Consider the following 22,539-nt stretch of genomic DNA (forward strand, 5'->3'; position numbering starts at 1 on the left):
GATGCTAATTGAAACAAATGTATTGTTAATAGCATTGTGAATGAAGGTATCTGCTTCAAGATGTTTGAGCCATCTCTCTCTCTCTCTCTCTCTCTCTCTCTGTGTGTGTGTGTGTGTGTGTGTGTGAGAGAGAGAGAGAGAGAGAGAGAGAGAGAGAGAGAGAGAGATGGAATTAGTTCTCTTGGGAACCAGTGTGTGTGCTCCTGGCTTACTCACCCTAGATAGTGGCAAGCTGTTGTTGTCTTCTCTTTACCCCCCTCTCACCCTGCCCATTGCAGAATTCTGTGTGTGTGTGCATTGAGGGGTGCAAAAGTGGATGGGCAATGCTTAATGAAATCTTAGAGCATTCATCTCACAAATCCCATTAAAGATGTTAGCTCAGAATATCCTCCCATAGTCTGTTGTCTCTCCAGTCACATCCCAGTTCTGATGGTTATTTGCATATTCTTCTAGTATTCCTATTTTCCTGTAACAAATGCCTCTAGTGCTTACCTTTTTTGCCAGCTGCTCCCAGCTTTTCCAAGATTTCCTCATAAAATGATGCAAATTTAAATTTCTACTATTTTTAACATTTTGAAGGGCATTTTGGCTTTTCAGTAGGGGAGTTCTCCTCTGAAGAACTCTGGCCTGTCCTGCATTTGGGAATCCATGTTCTATTCAAGAGCAGATTTTTCAAATCAGCTTCTCTTACTAAGAATGTGACATAAGTGGAATCAAAAGATTGACTGACTGCCCTGAGTCATTGCTCCATCTTATATTTTGTTGAATCTGCTGATGTTGATTCTATTTCTCCTATTCCCTCATTAAGGCAAATTACTTTAAATAAAAAGCTCTGTTATCTACTTCTTTCTCAGGCTTTGGAATCAAAATTAGCTGCTTGTAGAAACTTTGCGAAGGACCAGGCATCGCGGAAATCTTACATTTCAGGGAACATAAACAGCAGCATGATAAACAGCAATGGCATGAAGTTCTGTCATTCAGGACACACGACATTCTATGACAAAGCGTAAGTTCTGGTTGTGCTCAATGTTTCAGGGATGTAGTTTGTATGCTAATAGACAAAAGCTTCCAACCTTTGGCCTATGGACATATTTCCTGTGGATATAGGGTGCAGCTTAAGGAAGCCCATCATCTACAGGCCTCTTGTTAAGCCAGAGAACAGGATACCTTGACCCTCTGAGGATGCGAATCTGAGCTTTCATGTTCTCCAATTTGGCACCTAAGCTGTAGCACTAGGAAGCTGGCTTGGCAACCTTCAAGAAATTGTAGTGGGCCCTTTAGAGTGTTCTGTACAGTTGGGGAAAGGTGTTAATAGCAAATAGTGGAACATCACTCAAAATAAGCAAGGCATCATGAGGTCAGATTTGTTTGGCTTACTGTGACACTTCATGCTTTGGTTTCTTCCCAAGAGTTAAGTGAAGCTTGTTAAGTAAGAAACAACCTAGCCTTCACATGCCATCAGTGAAACTCGGGAGTATTCCATCATGGCTACCACGCATGTCTAACAGAATGTTGGTTAGTAATGGTGGTGAGCTGAACTCCCACCCTCATATTTGTTGGACCATTTGTCCCCTTAGGAAAATGAATATGTTTTCCATTAGATTTCAAGATGGACAGAAGAAATTTTTGTGGGTAGTGGTGGGCTTGGACTCACTTTACTTCTTAGAATGAGGAGGCAGAGGGTTTAGGGTCAACAGGACTTTTTTTCCTGAGTGTTAACTGTCATGCCGTTGTGTATGTGCTGATTTAGGTAAGATCATGAAGGGGAAGGGTTGGGTTAACTCACCCATTCCTGCACAAAGTTGTCCTGATGCATTTTTTTTATTTTTTAAACTATAGGGCAGTGGTGGGAAATAGAATTTGGCTGGTAAGCCAGATCCTTAGCTCCCCCATCTGCAGTGGGACACTTTGACAGCTGCAGTGTCAAAGTCCTGCCCACTTGTCAGTCACTTGATATCACAATGTCAGGTGACCCATTTTTCCTAGGCAACACAGCTCAAAGTCAAACTGTGTCGCCAAGCAAGATTGCAGCGAGGCTTGAAGTTGGTGCTGATCAGCCAAATTTAATAGGTGCTGCATACAAGCCCCACTTGCCAAAAAGTAATTGGGAGTATATTCTAAGGCTCCTGGTTATTCCTTTCTCTTGCATCGTTACCTCATATATGGCATCATATATGATGGCAGGTGGGCATGGCTTAGGAGAAATGGCCTCACAGGCCATATTAAGGACTCCTGGCAGAACAAATTAAACTGTGGGCTGGAGTTTTCTCAACCACTGCCATAGAGAATGTGAAGGACTACAAGGTTTCTCTTCCTCTGTCATATCAAGTACAGGAAGACAAACTTGGGAATGTTTGAAATGATACACATTCTTGGTAATTTCATTATAAAATGTAAGGTAAGCCCCTTCCACTCTTTCCACTGAGAGAACTTTCTCAGAAATTTCTTCTCTTTCCCAATTTGGGGCAAAAATTATTCTAGCCCTTTATGCCCTTCCCCTGCAAATGGGCAAAAAGAGCTGTGCCAAAAATATCAGTCCAGCTCTAGTTAAGAGCTGTTTGTTTGAAAAGTTTCAGGAGCTATGCTGCCTTGAGCATTTGTGAAGTTTTAAATAGTGTATGGTCAACCATGTTCCTACTCTTTTTGCAGAGATTTGGAGCCACTGCAAAGAAAGCCCTGCTCTATGCCACCTTCCCCCATACTTTGGATTGTGGAGGATCAGGGTCATCCTTAAATTATCCTGCACAGAGATTGTTTAGGTGAAATAAACAGGGAGTTAGGCAATGAAGTTGTTGCAAAACTGAAGTGTTATGTTCACTGCAGCCTGCACCAGTTGCAATCTAACAGCTGCATTTCTGGTACCTTTTTCAAAGGCAGCCCCTGACAGACCTCAAGACAGCAGTCTAACCTAGATGTGACTAAGTGTGATTAGGACAAAGTGTGGTACATCTTTCGTGTGCAAAACTAAATCCACATAAGCAGCTGAGTCCTTCAGACGTTTGGGAGGGGAAATGAAAGTAGAAGCTCTGCTGGCTGCCTTTGTGCCTGGCTTAATGATGTTTTCTGTATAGCTTACAGACCAAGCTGCATCTTTGCCATTTGCACAAAGGTGGGATAGGAAATTGCTTGTGGATACACTTAGTCTCAATGTGAATTGGGTGTGCCTTCAATGTGTGATTTGCTTCTCATGGTCATGAATCCAGAGGCAAGCCTCTTAAAACCCACGCTTGCTATCTTGAGCCATACTGTGAACAGTAAGCAGATTGTAAGGTAGGAAAGGGTCACTCCATGCTGGGCTGCATGCTGGGCTGGTTTGTGTAATGCAACGTGCAGTTGACCTGCTGGAAGAATTCATGGTTTGTGTATATTTTGTATTATCCCTCTATTGCTGCAGCAGTCATTGTCTCACGTCTCTTTTCAGGTCCTTTGTGCTTTTTATCTGCTTAAGCTCATTTTATATTGGCTTTTTGTTGCCCTCTCTTCTTTTTGCTTTCTGCTCATCCCTTCATTTAGAACACCCTGGCTTTCCTCTTACAAGTCTCTCTCCAAAATTCTCTTCAGGTTTTCCCAAGTCTCATTCTGCAGAAATGATTTCTTTCTGTTTGGTCCTCTTTTTTTTTTTTTTGCCAGTCCCTGACCTCACCTTGTACTATGCCATATCCCATTCAGTGCAGAACTCCCTGTTGCTTATAGTAACTAGTACAGACCTTAAACAAGTGAATTGGTAAACAGTACTGTTAGGCAGCTGTAGTCCTACTTTTGGGCAGTGGTTAGGGGATTATCGCAGCTTGTCTCTTGAAGAATATGTCTAACAGAGATCTGGTGATCCTGTCTTCAAGGTAGTCCTGGGGAACAAATAACAACGACAAGCTATATCCCATGAAGCAGACACACAGGGTTTTCTTGAGCAGCAAGCAGGGAGGTATTCAAGTTGTTCAAGAGTGTGCAGAGAAGAGTCAAAGGCCACACTTCTTTTCTCAGTTCCTTCTGCTTTTCGCCCCTATGTTGACACTCTGTGGCCTTGCATCCTGTCCCTCTTCCTTTGCTGCTTCTCCTTCTCTCTCCCCCACCCTCCCTTTCAGTCCACCTGCGATTTATTTTTTATTTTTGCATATTGTTAAGCCCTTCTGAGTAATTGTGAATTGGCTACTATCTTATTGCCATGCTGGCCAGGGCTGTATAGCTTATCATGGCATGGGAAGTGAGCTTAGGCATGCTATTTTTTCTCCTTCTCCCCTGTTTGTTTGTTTCTTTCTCTCTCTCTCTTTCTCTAGCCCCTGTAGTCTTCTCCCTGCCCCCAATTGTCGCTGGATCCTGAAACAGCCACGCATGTTTATGGACCCAACCCAATCTGCTGCTGCTGCTGCCTTATGAATGGCCTATGGTTGGGTGGTGGGACTGATTGAGGTAACTCACACATTGCTCTATTGCTGGCTTTGCCGCTATTCTGCTAGTAGCAATTGTTTACACTGTTGACTCTCTATAGTGCATTGGAATTGAGTGGCTATTAAATTGGGGTGTGGTGGGTACTGTCCTACCTAGTGATATGCAGGAACATCTTGTTAAGGGCCCCTTATATGGAAAGTTAAGTAAGTCATTTGTTGAAACTTGAAGCCAAGTGAGCTTAAGTGAAGTTGGAAATTGTGACTGAACCAGAGAATAAACCAGTTATTCATGTCCTTGTAATGCTGAAAATTGGTGATGGCTGATAAGTGGCTGAGATGACTTCATGCAAACTCGTCTTTTGAGCTCGTTAGACTAGGGATGAGGAACCATAGGCCTGTGGGGTATATGTCATCCCTAAGACCTCCCCATCTGGCCTACAGTGTTCCCTTCCCTGTTACAATTAAATATGAAAAAGGCTTTTCCCAGAGCATTTCAGTTTGTCACAGCTAGGAAGGAAAGTGTTAATATTCCCTTTGCACCAAAACACCCTGTGCTCTGCAATTAAACTTGATAAATAGCCTTCTGTTGCCCTCAGTAGGTTTTTCTCAATCCTAATTGTTGTGATGGTCTGTCACAGCCCATTTGCAATCTCCAGAAAATCCATCACTCCTCCAGGAGTTGGGCTTCAAAACCCCCAAAATACTGTTTTCAAGCCAAGTTGGCTGGGGGAGTAAATGCATGTGATATGAAGGCAGGTGTATGTGTGCAATCCCTGGAGGGTTTATATCTCATCCTGCTTTAGATCTCATTGCCAAGAGTACAATTGTGTGTGTTCCTTGCTTGCATTGTAGTAGCACACATTTCTATTGCAGAATGAGAGCACCATCAGCAGAGCACGCTTTAGATCCCAGCCCAAGCCAGAATTCCATGCTGGTGTCGTTGTATCTTTATGTTAGCATTAATGTACAGTGTTATCAAATTCTAAACACAGCTGTATTGATGTTGTACAAGCTAGTACTAAAAATGGTCTCTGGTAGGCCATCAAGGACCACTGACTATATTATTAGAAATATATACAGTATACATGAATGCCAGTTGTGTAGGCAGAACCCCTAATAGCAAAGTGTTCCCAAAGCAAGGCAGATGTGTAGATGGTAAACTGGATTGATTTTAGGCATCTCTAATCTTGCTGCTTTAGTGCTATGCTTGGTGGAATTTGGAAAGCAATTCCCCACTTTGGCTTTAATACTAGTTCCTAAATTGACTTCAAGAACCTCACCTTCATCAGTGATGCCTGGAAGTCTTTTGACATAACAGATATTTTCAATATGAATTGTTGCCATCTCCTTTTTGGATAGGTCAGATTCCCTGCGCATTTCATGGGTAATTGCAACTGTTTTGGTGTGATGCCTGATGCGTGGAGATGCGAGTGTGTGTCACTTATCAGGGATGTGTGGGGCTGAGATACTAATCTTGTGACTGAATTGGTTTTTGGTTTTTATTGCCATGTAACTAGATTTATAGATTTTACGTAACAGGATGCTATACTTCTATTGAACTCTTGTCCTCTTCATGCATGCCACTTGAGTGCGACAAATACGTGCCAGATTTGAGGTGTGTGCTGTGTACAGAAATGAAACTTCTGGAAATTGGCAAACCATGGAAAAACAAACCCCTAGAAATTTTGAGACAAAATAATATATATATAAGTACTTATTCATCAATTTCAAACTTGAATATAAAATGTATTGTGTAAAGTTAGTACTTTAGCAAACAGTACAATTTAATGAAATTTCAAAAACAAATGCCTTAGTTGTATTTGAGCATCAATTACAAATAGGCCCAGAAATAGTTACTACCTGCTGAACCTTACATTACATAAAGATAACTTTTTTTGTAAAAATATGAAAAAAATGATCACATAAAGCAGGAACAATCAGTATTGTGATAAGCAAAATGAAAGTTTTTAACAATTAGGCCTTGAAACAGTCCACCATCCATAGCATTTATGCAGAAATGGGAAAAAACCCCAAATTAAAAAAAATAATAATAATCTGGAAACACAAGAGGGGATAGTGGATTGATACCACATATCACAAGCAAGATTCATATATATCTGCTTTATATTCAGGTGGTGACCTTTTCATGCGGGGGTTCTATTCCCAGCCCCCATAAGCGTCAGTGGAGTGCGTATAAGCCTTCATCTGGGTCCAAAAGGACCTGTGCGTCTGCAATCATATGTCAGTTGGGCATGCCTAAAATGGTTGCCGCCTGTATAACAGGATTGAGCTCTTTAGTCATTAGTACACAGCAAGTCTGGAAGGCAAGGGTAAAAATACCATAAATAAGCCACATGAAACCCTAATTGAACAATAAAGCACACCCTTGAAAATACCCACAATGAAATTTGTTTCTAATCGTGATCATAGATTCCAATTTCCTTTTCCTTCTCCATAATCTGTGAACTGAAGGTTTGCTGCTTGAAACAATATTTGCATGTTAGCTTGTTTCTTAATTCAGTGTGTACTTAATTTGCATCATTTTATTTCATGCTCAAATTTCAAGTGGAGGAATTTGAAGTAGGCATTAAGAATTGTGCACGTCTTCAAGAAGTACCTAACACTTTACATCAGAAATTAAGGAAGTAAGATAAAGATGAAACAATATTTTAAAGCCCTGTATTAAAAGGTGTCATTCACATTAGGTTGGCTCCATTGCTGGCAGAATTCCACTTGCCTAACAAGATTTCACCTGCCTGTTCTTCATTCTGCCCCTGCCACCAACAGACCTCCAAAATCTGCTCCAGAAGGTTTAGAGACCTTTCAGAGAAAATTCTGACTGTGTGGAAGTCTGTTGCAGATGAGGAGGGGGAAGTGAAGTCACTTTGCTCAAATACAGAAAGCTGCCTAATCATTGGTCCCTGTAGCTCATTATTGTCTACACTGATATATTGGCTCTCTAGGGTTTCAGGCAGGGAGTCTCTCCCAGCTCTACCTGGAGATTAAGCCTGGGACCTTCATCAAGCAAAGCAGATACTTGCCCAGTGCTGAGGTTTGAGCCTTTTGTCCATAATTCCAAAAGTGAAAATAGTTCATAAGTTTCAATTTTTCTTCCACAGCGTCCTTTCTTTTTCATTGAAAAATGGAGGGGAAAGGCCTTGAAGGGAGAAGGGCATTCCCCTACCTCCCTATTCATTCTTTGTCAATAGATTTCTGCTTAAGAAGGGGAGAGGAAGTCACTGCTGAATGTAGTCACTTCTGCTGTTTGAGTGAGAAGTATGCCACAGGCAAGAAGCTTTGCCTGCTCATATTGATGCGGCATTTCTCCAGCTCAATCTGCTGTTGAATCAGGAAGGCAGAGGGAGGCTTTAATGGGCCTCCTGCCTCAGCCAGTTCTGAGATAAGTAGGCTAGAAATGGCTGACCGACAGTTCGCTAGGGCTTTATTGCATCAGAACTGCAGTTCAGTGAATGGCCTGGATTTGAACAGTCTTGTACCTCAGTTCTCAGCTGTTACCATGGCATTCCTTGTGTGACTAGTCCCAGCACTTTGCGTGGTTTTTGTAGGAACAGGTTAGCCTATAATTGCCTTAAGCCATCTTCAGAATATCTGTGACCTAGAAATAGTTTTTCTTAGCTGTAGGGCTCACACCACCATCATTTAGCTTGCCCTGGGAAGCCCTAGCAGTCCACTATATGCCTGCTAATCAGTGAATTGTACAATTGACCAAGACAATCTCTTTTCAGTGCTAAGTGAACTTCCATAGCTGTGATGAACCCTCCAGCTGCAATCTGTGTAGGAATTGTCTCTGTCCAGTATGGGACAAGCTATGTACTGGGAGAAAGTTTGGACATATATATTGGGTTTCACTTCAGCATCATCATTGTGTGCTTAATTTGTGCCCAAGCCCAGTACATTTAAAAACCTGAAATTGGAAATAAACATCAGTATATTCAAAGGGCTGTGTACATATTTGTGGGTAACACCACATTAGTGTATCTGGGAATACTAGTCAACAAGTTCAGGTCTATTTAGGAGTTGGACTCCTCATCAGTGAATGTTTGTATTCCAGAAATGTTGTCCGCTGCCTGTAGGTTTGGGAGCCTAGAACTATGCATAACCATGACCTTGCTGGAACTTTCTGAATCCACCTTCTAGTACAGAATCTGGCATCGCTCCAATTCTTGGTGATTGGATTGCAAATTTTGAAAACACAGGCAATTTGTGCAAAACCACTTGACCTGGATGGAGCATATAATGGCTAGGTCATTCAACATGTTCTATCATCCTGTCTAAATGTCCAATGCCATGGATCTGTCCATTCTCCCAGGACACTTTTCTGTTCATTAGCATCATAAACACCTTCTCTGTCTCTACCACACTAAAAGTAGCTAGGGGGTTGCATCCAATTATATTCTGCTAATAAATGGTTTCTTGATCCATCAGAGGCTTATATGAATTCCCCCTTCCCTCTGCAGTCCACTGTGTGCACACATACATTCCAGAGAGTTGGGGAGCCCTTGAAGTGGGTGGGGGTTGGCAGGAGAAAAGGGGACTTCCATTCACTGAAACCTCTACTTGAATGAAGAGCTTGCTGTGGGTCTAGGACACAATTAGATAGATTGAACCAATGGGAATTCCAATTCATTGGCAAAACTAACTCTGAAACACTTCTGTCACTCTGCAACTTTTGAATAATTGAATTTGAGACCTATTTCTTAGCTATTGTAACACAGCAAAGATTTAACTAGCTCTGTGAGCCACCTAGTCCTTCTTTATGTAATTCATTTTTGCTTTTCTTCTGGGTTGCAGCAGCAGGAGAGTGTCCCACATTTGCATGCAGCCTAGCTCTGGGGACTTGTGGTAAATTATGAGTCCCCTCCTCTAGTTTTTCAAATGGAGATTAGGTCTAAGAGCAAGAGGTAGAAACAGAGGTTGGTTTGGTATTTGTGTGGCAGCGGGGAGCACCTCTACATGGAGGTGTGATGTTTGGTCCATGCATATTGTGCGTTTTGATACTTCTCATAGCTTTCTGATAGACTGGAAAACTTGGATGATAATTTCTGTGTTTGGTTGTGTGGTAATGCTAAGGCAACATACCATACAAAGTTATTTATGCACACCTTGATGGTAGTGAAACATTAGTAGTTTACAAGAAATATTAAAATTATCAGTTTAAAAGATTAAAAAATGCCAACATCTGTGACTGAACAGGCTTGTCTAAACAAAAATGTTTTAAGCAGGTGGGTGTAGAACAGGATACACTAAAGGTGTCTGTCTGGTGTCAGTAGGCAGCGAGTTCCAAAGTATAGGTGCTGCCACACTAAAATACCCATTTCGTATAGCCTAAGAGGCTTACAAAGCATTTGGTGTATTTCTGGATAAGCAAAAAGCCCTGTTACCCCTGATGACAGCCCCAAAGGCAGATGTTTCTATTGAATATATAGAAAATGCATGTGTACTTTGCCTTTTTGCAGTTAGCCCCCAAAATTATACAATTGTAAAATATAAACAAACATACCAAAATTGAAAACAAATGGAAGACTATTCTGAAAGGAGACAGAAGTGTCTATCAAGGGACTTGCCCTTGCTGCATGCATTTTGGGAACTGAACTATTGGCCTTTAGTTTGCAGGATTAACAGTCCTTTGGATTTTCACAATTCAGTTTACACACTTGGCTAGCCCTTGCAAGACAAACAGTTCAGCATTGCATGTGTTTGTGACATGGCGCAACAAGTGCAGTTTTTATCTGTCGGTACTTCTTGTTGACCATTTTCTCTTACTGTTCCACAGGGCAGTCAATGGCTTTGACCAAGGCCCACCACCAGGTCTAGGAGGGTCCAGACCATCATCAGCACCAGGCATGCTCCCTCTGAGTGTATGAATGGGTTGCAAGGCCATGATGGGACTCTAATTAGTTCGAGAAGGAACAAGAGCTGCTTGCAAAACTTTTCCGTTAGTGCCCCCTGCTGGAGCTGAGTGGGTTGTAGCACTCAGAAGCTGCCTGGAGAAGATCCCAGCACACACAGAGCACTCCTTATGTCAATACAGTCTATTTTCTTCTATTTCCATCGTGGACGTTCTTTAACGTGGTCACCGCTGATGTCTGTCTCACAGGATGCTGGAGTTGCACTTGCCTAAATCACCTTCTCCTGCTGCCCCACCCTCCAGTTTTGTACCTCTGCTAAGTTGGGCCTACTTTGATGCTGGATGGCCCCTTAGCAACTCCTCCACCTCCTCCCACTGCTCACCAAACTTTGCACATAGGCACACAGGATCCCAGTGCTGTATTTCTTTTCCCCACCCTGCCCCCTTTCTGGATGAGACAGCTCATATTCAAGGGAAGCCAGGGAAGGCCTAGAACTTCTCTGGCCAGCTGATACACTTGGGATGCAGGATGAACCTGTATGGACCTTCCATACTCCCAATGAAATGATGATGTATCCAACGGGCTTGAGACCTGATGGAGCAGCCCTGCTAAAGATCTAGCTGTGGTATCTCCTCTGTGGAGCACAAGAAATGTGTGTGTTGTGCAATTATGTCTCTGTTCACCAAAGCTGGTAATTTTTAAAGTAGAGCAACACCCGTTTAATTTTTTTTTAAAATTTTAGTCAGCTTCATCCTATGCTGCTGGCTTTTGCCTATCTTATTTCAATAAACCAGTGGTTTGGGGCTCTGGCTTCTTAGTGAGATTTAGTGGGAATTGCCTAAGAGCAAGGAAAAGAGAAGGGAGTAAAAGCCAGAGCAGGCTAGGGGCAAATTGCCACTCACAGCTTGGATTTTGTCTGCCCTTTTCTTGTGTGTCCTTTGCTGCATTTACTGTTTACATTTGTTTTACTGTACATAGGTTTGTAAACATAATATCTTTGCCTAAGATATTTGTACATAACTTGGGCTTTGTAGCTTTATTTATTCAGAATCTCTGAGGCATGTTTTCCCTAGGACAGTGTATCAGATTTCTGTGGTGACTGCCATCCTGTGGTTCAACGAGAGATGGTCCAAAAATAAAGATCTTTTAATGTGGACACATTGGCTTTTGCAGAAAAGATGCTTCTGCCTATGCTTTGTGTGTTGTTTTGGTGAGTGGGTGGTGTCACTGTGGCAGCTGTTGAGCAGGCTCTTCCCCTTATAAAGTTGACACAAGTTCCCTTCCACAGCTGTGGCTGTCAGTAGAGGGTAAATACGGGAAGTGTGTGCATCTACAGCTGGATGTGGAGGTGGTTGATCAAAGAGCATCCTTTTTCATGTGTTTTGGAATTGTGGCAGCCAGGGAGGGGGCTCTCTTCTCCTACATGCCTAATCTATGTTGGATTCCTGCAGCACATGACGAGTGCCAGGAAAGACTAAGTTACACTAAGAACTAACTAAGAAGAGTACTTAAAACTTGTTTAATGTCAAGATGGCAACTGAACAGAGAATTCAGGTTTGATGGTTTCCAGCCAAAATTGAAACTTTCTGCATGATGCTTCACTACTGTCAACATCCACCATGATTGGCAGTAGCATGTGCTCCTATTCATCTTCATAGTTTCTTATCTTGAAGAAAGTACACACCCAAAAGACCAAGCTTCAGGTAGGACTTTTTCTCCTAGATGTAAATACATCCGTGATAATGGACCAATCCACCACTCCTGTACTGTCACCACTGGTAAAGTGGTGAGTGGGTACTGCCTTAAGTTATACACCAGTTGCAAAGCTATTTATCATCTTCATCACACACTGCTACAAGAGTCAACAAAATCTAAAGGGAAAGGGATTTTGACAGGTTGATACCACATCTGTCAACCTTGGCTTACAGATAAAAGGTTTTCTCTTGTTCTAAATTAAGGAATGGGGGAGGCAGCATCCCCCCCCCAGTTATTGTGACTAGTATTCCTTGCATTATGTATTGGTTACTGAACTCGGCACACCTGTTTCTCAAATGCTAAAAGAATTTAAAACCCAAGAAAATGAATTATTGAAGTAACTTGATGCCTATCACTTACAATTTAAAAATGATTCAGTATTTAATATTATTATCAACATCATTTACTTTTATAGCACCATCAGTTTACCAATAGGGACAAACCTGCAAGTTTCATTTATTCATTTCTATCTTGCTTTTGGGAGGGATAGCATCTCTTCTAAGTAAGCAGCCCAAGCATGAATGAGTCTCTAGAATGAATAAATTTATTGTCTTACAAAAATCATTGTCTAGAAATATGGAGATACAAAGAAACAAGGTATTTGCAGTCAGATGCCTGGTGGTCAACAGCCAGTTAGGATTAAGAAATACCCAAATGCACAGAAACAAAAGCTTTATAACGGATGTTAAAGCTTGTAACCAAAAAAAAAGAAAGTATTTTTTTCAAGCATGTTGCAACAGATCAAGATTTCATAGTTAACACTGATTCCTCATCACTGAATATCAATACCACTTGGACTAGAGAAGATGTGTATGTAACATGATATGATAAAATTAATACATTAAATCATTGTTATAGGCAAATTATATATGTAACATTGTCTTAGTACTGTAGTGTCTAAGGCACTTTCTGTAAATGTCAGTTCACAGCTATGAAACAATAAGGATGCTAAGCTAGGTGCAGTTAACACTGTCCAAATGAAAGCCGAAGAAAGGGAGAGAGCAGTTCCACAGGCTGTATCCATTTACAGGCAATGTCCTCATGCTATCCTCTGGCAGATACACTGATCTTGGGCATCAAGATAGCTGGCAAGAGTGGCTCTAATCTTAACACTTCTACCCCCAGCAAGGAAACAGTTGCTGGGTAGCTGCGGGGGGTAATCCAATTCCCAGGCTGAGACTATCCAATTTGCACTGAGCACTATTAATAGTACTGTACTGAAGAAAGTGGTTAGTATCTTATTTGGTCTCTAATCTGCCAGGACATAGCACCAACCCAATTTGGAGGTCCCACGGCTGAAGAGTGCTCATTATGAAGCACCAACTGCTGGCTAGTAGAGATGCTACTCTCAGGTGTACGTTACCCCCTGAAGCCCCTCAGGGCATTTTCACAGTCAATGACCTAAACCTATCGTAAAATGATCAGGAAAAAGGCGCAGTCGGGGCTGGTACATAAGCAGAACTTTGGAGACCAAAAGAAACGCAAGTGATTGCTATACAGCTAAACATGCATAGAAAAGGGGAAGAGGCAGGTGTCAGAAACGTCTGCTTGGGAATGGTGTATCAGAAGGGACAGAGGGGTAATCCTATCGCCCAGTGCCTTAGAAAATGGCTTTACAATGGATACCTTGAAGACAAAGAGCACTGAACGAAGACAGTTTTAATACATATAAAGAAGCAGTGGTACCTATATCCAAAGCAGGCTACATCATGGCAAAGCCAGGCAGCAGTATGCTGGGGCTGACCTGCATGACCAGGTAGTGTGCCAGTGTTGCCTAAGGCAAGTCTAGGGCCACAAGGCAATTTGGTGGCCAGTAAGGGCCTCTTCTTCCTCCTCTTCCAAATGCATGGAGCAAAAGTCACATTGGCGGGAATGCCCGCTGTAAGATATGGTGGGGGGGGGGGGGAGGCTCTACTCTGTTTGGGCAGCCTGCGGCTCGTTGATATCACTGCCTTTACTCTCTGCGTCGTCATCTGAAAGCTCCAGGGAAGCCCCTTCAATGTGCAGCTGGCGCCTCCCGGATCGGCTGGAGGAAAACGTGATTGGACCGCCCCTCCTATGAGGAAGAGGGAAAGGAGTGAGTTGTTGGAAGGACATAGACCTTTGCTCCACAGAGAAAGCTACTGGGACCTTGAGGATGTCTAGCTACCCACCATGCACTACATTAGCATAAAGGTTTTCCCCTCACTGAGACCATAGTGCTCACAGATGAGGATCACAATACCACTTAAATCATGTTTCCAGTGATAGACTTAAGCCTACAACTATGACTGGTACATGTGTGGCTATAGCTTAGGAAATATCACTTTGCCCTCTTGTTCATTGGTATAGGAGTTGAGTAGGGCCATTTGTTGTAAGCAGCCTGCACTCAGCCTACCTGGCACAAAATCAGCTAATGATCTGACCCTGTAGACATGGGGTGGGATTCAACAAAATTGTGTGTGCACACACAACAGGACTCCCCTCCTGCTTCACCCCCCCCTTAATCTGCTCTGGGGGGTTGGGGAACATCCTGTTGTTGAAAGGGCCACATCCCCTACTTAGTGCTACATTAAATTTCAAGCATAATGTTCAATTCTGGCTACTCAACAGCACCCTCCCATTAAATTCTGGACCACATTAGAGTTGAGCTATCACAAACTGGGGGAGGGAAAGAACTGGAAATGTTTTGTGGGGCTCATGTGATTCACCAACTCAAAAGCGACCTGCCCCGAAGCATTTGCCCACACCTGCCTTGACCTTCCTTCCACCACATGACTCACCGTAGCCTGTTCTTCAGAGTGCTGACCTCCCTGCTAAGACCCTCATTGGCTTCAGTGGCATCATCCAGCTCACGCTGCAGCTTACGGCGTGAGGCATTAGCACGTGTTGCCTCCTCCTCTGCCTCTTCCAGCTGCCGTTTGAGCTGCTTCATCCTGGCATTGGCCTTCTCCATCTACAGAGCATTATCAGAAACAGGCTCCATGAAAGAAACATCCACACGACACGCCAGATGAGATTAGAGATCCTCTTTCACTTACACTCCCTTTTCGAGACAGAGAACCTCTGGCAGCGGCGTAACAATCTTTCGGTCTCCATCCACTGTGGGATGTTCACGGGGCAGATTGACGAGTTCATCCACTTTCACAAAGCAGACAGTGCTGACTGCCTTGGCTGCCTGTGCTGCTCACATGGATTTGACAAAACTTCGGTGAAATTCTTCTCTAATGCACTACCTGAGTTGGTTTTTTTAACCTTATGGCAAGAAGTTGCATGCTCCAGAAATACCCTTCTCCTGAAGGTATAGTTCAGTCTTTTGCAATTACTCCAGATCAGAGAAGCAGAAGTTTGAATGGGCTGCAGGAGAGGCTTGCACAAGCCCGCCTGACTCCACACCCAAGTGAATGGGACCCATAGCAGCAGAGATGCTGCAGGATGTGCAAACGCCTGCTCACTTAAAGAACTTCATGGAGGTTATTGGCCAGTGGTGAAGAACCTTTTCAGCCCAAGGGGAACATTCCCTCCTGGGCGTACATTCTAGTGGTGGGTGGGGAACAGCAGCAAAAGTGGGTGGGACGCTGAATTCGAATTTTAACTAGGCTACTTTCTGCACCCACTCTCACACACCTCCTTCTTTCCTTCATCCACACAAGCAGGAGGCATTATCAGACTTCAAAGACACATTTCGGCCATGCAAAAACACTCAAGGAGAGTGCGATGAAGAACCAGTGAGGGGGGTTGGCCTGGAGAAAGAGGTTGTGGCCAAGGAAGGGATGTCACCAGGGAGTGCTCTCAGCCTCCAGTTCTGAGGTTCCTTCCCCGTCCACAATACAGGCCGTTGTAAACAACCTACTATGCTTCCCAATGTGCATCAGCAGGGAAAATTTTCTATAGTCGGCTAGCCACAGCAGAGATTCTAAATGGCACAGGTAGTTCCTCACCTGTTCTTTGTACTGATCTGCATGTCGACGCTCATCCTCGACCTGCATGAACACCTCCTTCAGCTTCTTCTCTGTCCGGCGTACTAGCTTGTTGGCTGCTGCCCTCTCCCTAAGGTAAGTCAACAGAGCAGGATCACTCAACTTGATGTCAAAAAGGTAACAGACTAGTCATTAGTGCAACAGAGCCCAAAAGTATACCAACCACAGGTGAAGGTTCCATGAGCCCACAGCAGAAAAATAAAGCATTAGTGAGAATAATTGGCTACCAGGCTAGGTTCAAGTGCTGGTGTTAGTGTATGAAGCCCTACAGAACCTGGGACCAGGATACTTGATAATTTGCCTCATTCCCTACATACCCAACTGATCACCGCATCCAGCACAAGTGGGCAACCTGTAATTATCATTCACTTAGGAGGTCCGTTCCATATGATATCAGAATGAGGCCTTTAGTGTGGCAACAGCTACCATTTGGAACTCCCTTCCATTGCATATCAGTTAGGTGCCGTCTGTTGCCTTTTCAGCACCTGCTAACGTCATTCCACTTTCAACAAACCTTCTAAAATCTGTATCCCAGCTGGTATTTGTTTTGGATTTGAACTGAGTTTATGTGTGTGCTGCTGTTTTTATATTTACAGTTTTCTTTAAAACTGCATTATATATGCAATTGTTTTAACTGTTTTTATTTATGTACTGTTTTATATATGTTATTAGAAATCGCTTTGAGGTGTTACATGAGAAGAAATTCATAAATGAAATAATAATAGAAAAAATAATGATAATGATAATGAAGGGGGTTCCCATAACCAACTAGAGCAGTGGTGGCCAAACTTGGCCCTCCAGCTGTTTTTGGACTACAACTCCCATCATCCCTAGCTAACAGGACCAGTGGTCAGGGATGGGAATTGTAGTCCCAAAACACCTGGAGGGCCAAGTTTGGCCACCACTGCTCTAGAGGAACACTTCATGCATCAAGCAGTGTTAACATCAAAGCAATAAATCACACCATCAGAAATAAACTTGATTAAGATCACACAAATGCCTGCACTGGATGATTATTATTCCTTGGGCTTGCAAGCTTCTTGCTGGATGACTATCTTGTTTCATTAACAGCTACCAGAAAAGGTGTTTCAGAATAAGTTGTACTTTTTCAAAATCAAATCATGATTCAGTCTCCTGGAAACACTATTTTCAGAGTGTGCCGTGCTTACTTTGCCTCTTGCTCCAACTGTTCTTCGAGCTGCCCAATCTTTGCTTCCAGTGCTGAAATGGTTGCCTTGAACTTGGACTTCACTGAACCCTCCAGCTCCTGGAGCTTAGCTTTCAACTCTTTGTTGTGCCGCTCCAGCTGCTGGCGTGCATTCTCACTCTTCTGGGCGGCACTCCGCTCTCCGGCCAGCTCAGAGTTCAGGGTGTCAACCTTTAAGAAAGTCAAGCAGTTGTTTAAACACTCTCATCCCTTTAGGGGCAAGTAGAAAACATCCAGCTAACACAAAAGGGGTTACCTGCAGAGTGGTTTTGCGGAAACGATCATTGAGGAGCTCCATGTTGCTCTGCTCTTCCTCTAGTTCTTCCTCCAGCTGTGCAATTCGGGCTTCTAAGCGGCGCTTCTCGTCAAGCAAGGCAGATCTACACAGGGGGACAACAGAGGATCACTACAAACTCAGCTAAGATATTAGGCTGTTGTCACACGTATTGAGGTTTGCGAAGCAACTGGTGCAGACACAGAACGCTTCTGCCACATAATGGCTGCTATAGGTGAAGAAGTCTACCCGGAGTTACTTACTTTCCAGAGGCACTGTTGGCAATTTCATCAGCCAGCTCATCCCTCTCTTGCTCTGCATGGCGTCTGGCTCTCTCGGAGGCAGCAAGGTCCTGAAAATATATATTCATGGGAATCTCACTAGCTTCAGCAGGCAAAACCATTTTCAAACATATGGGGGGAAGGGAGAGAAAGCTACCATGTTGTGCCCAATATCACTATCAAACAGGCCAGCACAAGAAGCCTTTTGCTTTTAAGAAATTAATATGCTTTGCTTCTAGCCTAGTTTAACCATGTCGTGAAGTTCCCCTGCTCACATATTACCTGGACTTTGTTTATAGCATTGCCCTAACCCAAGAGTTTGATACTGAAGCCTGACTCTACCAGATCCTTGAAAAGTATTCAAATCAACTACTTCAAACAAATGAACCATTTTAGTGTGTACACTTTAAAAGTTGTGCCAAAACCACACACACTTAACTGCAAAGCATATGTAAAATACATACACTCAACTTGCAGAATGTTAAGATTCAAAACATTCCTATCTCCACCATAAGCCACGGGTATATCTCAGGCAGCTTTCCATGCCATACCTCTTGCAGTTGAAGAATTTCTGCTTCAAGGCTTTTGAGCTTTTTCTCATTCTCCTTCGACTGAGCAAAGATTTCATCTCTAGATGCCCGGGCCTCTTCTAGTTCACGCTGATAATCTTTCATCTGAGCCTGAAATTTAAAAGGCATCTTAAGACCAAGAAAAGATGTTTATTCTGAGAACTTGGCCAACCAATCACATGGCCAGAATTTACTCTATACATCTAGAGTATCCAGTTTTGATTAGACCCTGTTTCTATTAATGTTGATCAATTATATTCCGGTTATCCAGGTCTTTTTCTCTGTTACAGTAAGGAGAAGCTGATAAGTACTTTGGGGGCCAAGGTTTGATTAAATTATTTCTGGAATAGCTGTGCACACCTGCAACTTGCGCAACTGTTTGATTGCTTCATCGCGGGCTTTGTTTGAAGCCTCTATCTGAGCTTCTAGGTCTTTCAGATCTGCTTCCATTTTCTTCTTGGATGCCACAGCCAAAGCACGCTGCTTCCTCTCATCTTCCAGTTCTGCTTCCAGCTCTCGGACCTACAGGTTAAATCAGTAACAAGGAAAACAGGAAGACAAAAGAAAAGAATTCAAAAAAAGTCCCAAAGTTTGGAGCTGCCTATAAGGAAGGATGAAGTCCGGGGGGAAAATTTGTGCGGTATTTAAATAAAAACACAGACTATTGGAACCACATGCCCTTATGAGGATGCCGTAAAGAAAACCTCTGATAATCTTCATTAGCTGTTCAGGAGACAAGCCAAGCAGAGGGCATATAAGCAGACAAAAATGCAGAAGAGCTACATGGGCTACAATCAGCTATGTTTTCACTTGTCCAGTGATTTTATGAGCAGTTTTTCAGCGAGAGCTTCTATCTCCTTTGATCCATAGCTCCTGTGCAAAAGCTTAATATTACAGGTTATTGAAGCCAACCGTAATTGTTAACCTCGTAGTAAGGCCAAAAGGGCACACTTGTTCATGGTACACCGGTTCCCAAAATGGAGACAATAAAAGCTTTGTGTAGTCTCATTAATTCTTCAAAGCAAAATGGAAAGTAATTTATGATCAACTATGCAAAAAACAACAACAACCCTTAAAAAACCTACTGAAGAGCTCATAAACAACTTAATGTGTTTTACCGCAAAACCAAATTAAAAAAGGAAGAGGCAAAGAATATGGCATCATTTCCTGAATCAGAACTTGAAAGACATTTTCTTAACAGACTTTACAGCACTTGCATACAGTAGAAAGCAACACCAATTTCTACCTCAATAAGAACCTCCAGTCAGCAGCACCCATACTAGAATTGAAAGATCTGTTGAAGGACATCTGCACTAAGCAAAACTCCTAAGCCAGCAGTCTACAGTCCTCCTTTACAGTTAATTAATCAACAGGTCCTCCTTGACTGTTTCCATATTCATAGTGCTCAGCACTCTGTACATTAATTACAACAGCAGAAAGGAAGCTATAAATTCCATGATCCAGGTTCACTCTACCTGCCCTCCGTCATGTAACCACAGAGCCAGCAAACTACTCCCTTCCACCTGGCATTTTTGTAACACTGGTTCAGTGAATACTGAATCCACAGGCATTACACATGTATACAAGATTATGATAAATCGCTATGGGCTTAATACAAATTAAGATTTTTTGCTTTATTTACCAGAGATTTTCAGCTTTATGCACCCTACAAAACCTGGGTGGAAAATAGCCTACATGAAACAAAATCTGGCATTTTGAGAATGCTCCAGCCACTGCCCTTTCAAAGGAATAATCAAGCATGCATGGAAATTGCTAGAGTGTCATGAATGAAGACAGATTTTGTTTGGCTCTTGGGGTTGGAAGGACTTGTGCTTCAGGTGACTAACATTCCATCTTCAAAGCTTAATAAAACCCAACGACCTGCTGCTTTAGTTTGAGGGACACTTGCTCAACAGAACTTATAACCACCAGTACGGTTACTTCTGTATGTTAAAAGCTTTACCTGTTTTACTAAGAGCCTCTTCTTCTCCTCATTCTGCTCATCTCTAGCCTGGAGATCCCGCTCAAACTGTGCTTTCATGGCTTGCATGTTCACTTCCAGGCGCAATTTGGCATCTTCTGTGGCTTGCAACTCATCCTCCAGCTCTTCCAATTGTGTCCGCATCTCCTCCACTTGTTGCTCCAAGGTGCGCTTGGATTTTTCCAATTCATGAACCTACAGCCACAATCAAATGATTAGTGTTCTTACATTCTCATTTTTTAAAGCAACAACCACCACCTGTGAATAGTTTCTTAAAGTAGTATAATTGTTTCAACAAATCCTACATTAATAGGGGCATTAAGTAAGATTTTTGCTTGGATGCCTCAAGTAATAGGTATAAAATCGCCAAACTTGCAGATAAAATGCATGCCAATGATGCCTGCCCAAGACCTGAGGTCCAAAATTCACACGACAATATACTGTTGGGTCATCAGACCAAGTAGATTTGGGCTTGTGGGTTGCCCTACCAAAAATATTGGGAACCACCGACCTAGAACACATACACAAGTGCTCATGCCACATTTGCTTCTGCCTTTAGAGAGCACAGGGATGGAAAACACTACCATAGTAGAGAACGTAGAGCTCTTATGTTCAGAAGAGTGTAAAAGCTGAAGTTACAACAATGACAAAAATGCACAGAGACAGGCAACTTTAACCCTAGGACTATGAGCGTTTGGGTTTTAAGAACCTTCCAGTGCACACAGCTGTTGATGCAAATAGAATTCTGGAAGTCTTCTCAGAACATTAGAATGAATGTGCTCCAACTGACCAAAGTTCAATTTGAAATACAACCATTTAAGCACTTGTTCAAACTGTACTACATCATTCTCAGTCATGCAAATAATACACCACTCACATTTTTGCCCACATCATCTTTGGAACTCATCAAGTCTTCCATCTCTGTCCGGAGTTGCTTGTTCTGCCTCTCATATTCTTCACGGGCCTCCAAAGCTTCCTCCAGGGCTCGCGCTAGAGAGAGGGCTTTGGTTTCTTTTTCTCTTGCCTCGGCCTCTGCACGGTCCCTTTCCTCTGCATAGCGGGCAGATATGTTCTTCTCTTCTGCCAGCATCTGAGCATCACAACATATGCAAAGTTGGAAGAAGTCAGACATAAATATAGATTTCAAGCTCTTAGCTTCCAAATTACCAAGGTAGTTTGATACTTTGCATCTCAACCTTGAGAAGCTCTAGGCAACCACAGTGGATGTAAGAGGTGAGGGTGCATCTCTTCTCCTCTCCCCAATTCCTCAATATTGATCCTGTTTCTCAAGAATGCATTAGGATTCCTGCAAGCCCCAAGATAAGTAGCCAGCTGAAAACCAGTTTAGATATTCCATCAGCTCACAGGTAGACCATGAAAATGCCTATGTAACAAGATTATCTACTGGGCAAATAATAGCTAACTGCTACATGTATCATCAAGAAGAAAGCAAGAGGATTTATATAGTGGCATACCTGATCAAACTTCTTCTGCTTTTTCTCCAAATTGGAAACAATTTGGCGCTGATGATCAAGGTCCACTATTAAGTCATCAAGCTCCTGCTGAAGACGGTTCTTGGTCTTCTCCAACTTATCATACGCCATTGCCTTTTCTTCAAGACGCTGGCTCAGAAGTTCCATGTCCTTCAGTAGTTTCTTCTTGTTCTCCTCCAATCCTTCAATAGTCCCCAAGTCATCATCAACCTTCTTTTTGGCATCAGCGAGCTGAGTTTAATGAGCAACAGAAAATAACGTCGTTATGACCTTTTTCTGTTTGGCAAAGAGACAGACATGCGTTGTGCAGGTGGAAGTTGGCTTGTTTTCCATTGAGATGGCAAGGTTCTCACTGCAAATCTGTGTGCAGGTGAGGGCTTACACACAAGGACAGCAGATGCCTAGGCTAGAACCAGATTGAATGGAGAAACATTTCTTCATTCAGGTCAGTTGCCACATGCAGTAGTACAGACTACCTGCATGTTTGTTTTTACTGCAGTGTGAACTAGATCCATTTTTAATGAATTTATTGTATTGAATTGGTGGGAATACCACCCCCCACCCCCAAAGCAGCTGCATCCAATATCCAAGCTAACAGGTAAATAGACTGCTGTAACCTTGAAATGCTTTGAAATAAATCAGGAGCGGTGTACCTTGCCAAAAGTTCATAGCTCCTGACGTTTCCCTGCTCTGGTACTGAAGATACAGTAACGAAGAGTCAGGAAAAGCCAATTCAGTTTAAACTAGTCTTAAGACAAACCTGGC

General features: G+C 42.8%; 2 protein-coding genes across 10 annotated transcripts in view; one reads left to right on the plus strand and one right to left on the minus strand.

The window, feature by feature from the left end:
* Positions 1-11,411, plus strand: part of NDEL1 (nudE neurodevelopment protein 1 like 1) — a 43,078-nt gene extending 31,667 nt beyond the window's left edge. For 3 of the 6 annotated variants that reach the window (XR_014005289.1, XR_014005290.1, XR_014005291.1), the window contains exons 8-11: positions 855-1,006; positions 4,275-4,407; positions 5,745-5,769; positions 10,180-11,411. Coding sequence is in view for 3 of the 6 variants with exons in the window: in XM_081184487.1 (XP_081040613.1) it covers positions 855-1,006; positions 4,275-4,374 (252 nt within the window). In the remaining 3 variants the exon portion in view is untranslated. The remainder of the gene's footprint in view (positions 1-854; positions 1,007-4,274; positions 4,408-5,744; positions 5,770-10,179) is intronic. The other 3 variants (XM_081184487.1, XM_081184489.1, XM_081184488.1) reach the window with 3 other exon arrangements.
* A 1,121-nt stretch (positions 11,412-12,532) lies between these two features.
* The window catches only part of MYH10 (myosin heavy chain 10), a 71,807-nt gene continuing 61,800 nt past the window's right edge, over positions 12,533-22,539 (minus strand). For all 4 annotated transcript variants that reach the window (XM_081184443.1, XM_081184442.1, XM_081184444.1 and 1 more), the window contains 11 exons: positions 21,757-22,005; positions 21,159-21,371; positions 20,264-20,476; positions 18,661-18,822; positions 18,283-18,411; positions 17,714-17,802; positions 17,433-17,556; positions 17,139-17,347; positions 15,931-16,039; positions 14,773-14,945; positions 12,533-14,066 (listed from right to left, as the gene is read on the minus strand). In XM_081184443.1, coding sequence (XP_081040569.1) covers positions 13,922-14,066; positions 14,773-14,945; positions 15,931-16,039; positions 17,139-17,347; positions 17,433-17,556; positions 17,714-17,802; positions 18,283-18,411; positions 18,661-18,822; positions 20,264-20,476; positions 21,159-21,371; positions 21,757-22,005 — 1,815 coding nt within the window. In that variant the 3' untranslated portion in view covers positions 12,533-13,921. The remainder of the gene's footprint in view (positions 14,067-14,772; positions 14,946-15,930; positions 16,040-17,138; positions 17,348-17,432; positions 17,557-17,713; positions 17,803-18,282; positions 18,412-18,660; positions 18,823-20,263; positions 20,477-21,158; positions 21,372-21,756; positions 22,006-22,539) is intronic.

The sequence above is a fragment of the Podarcis bocagei genome, assembly GCF_964188305.1.
Source record: "Podarcis bocagei genome assembly, chromosome: 2".
Lineage (NCBI taxonomy): Eukaryota > Metazoa > Chordata > Lepidosauria > Squamata > Lacertidae > Podarcis > Podarcis bocagei.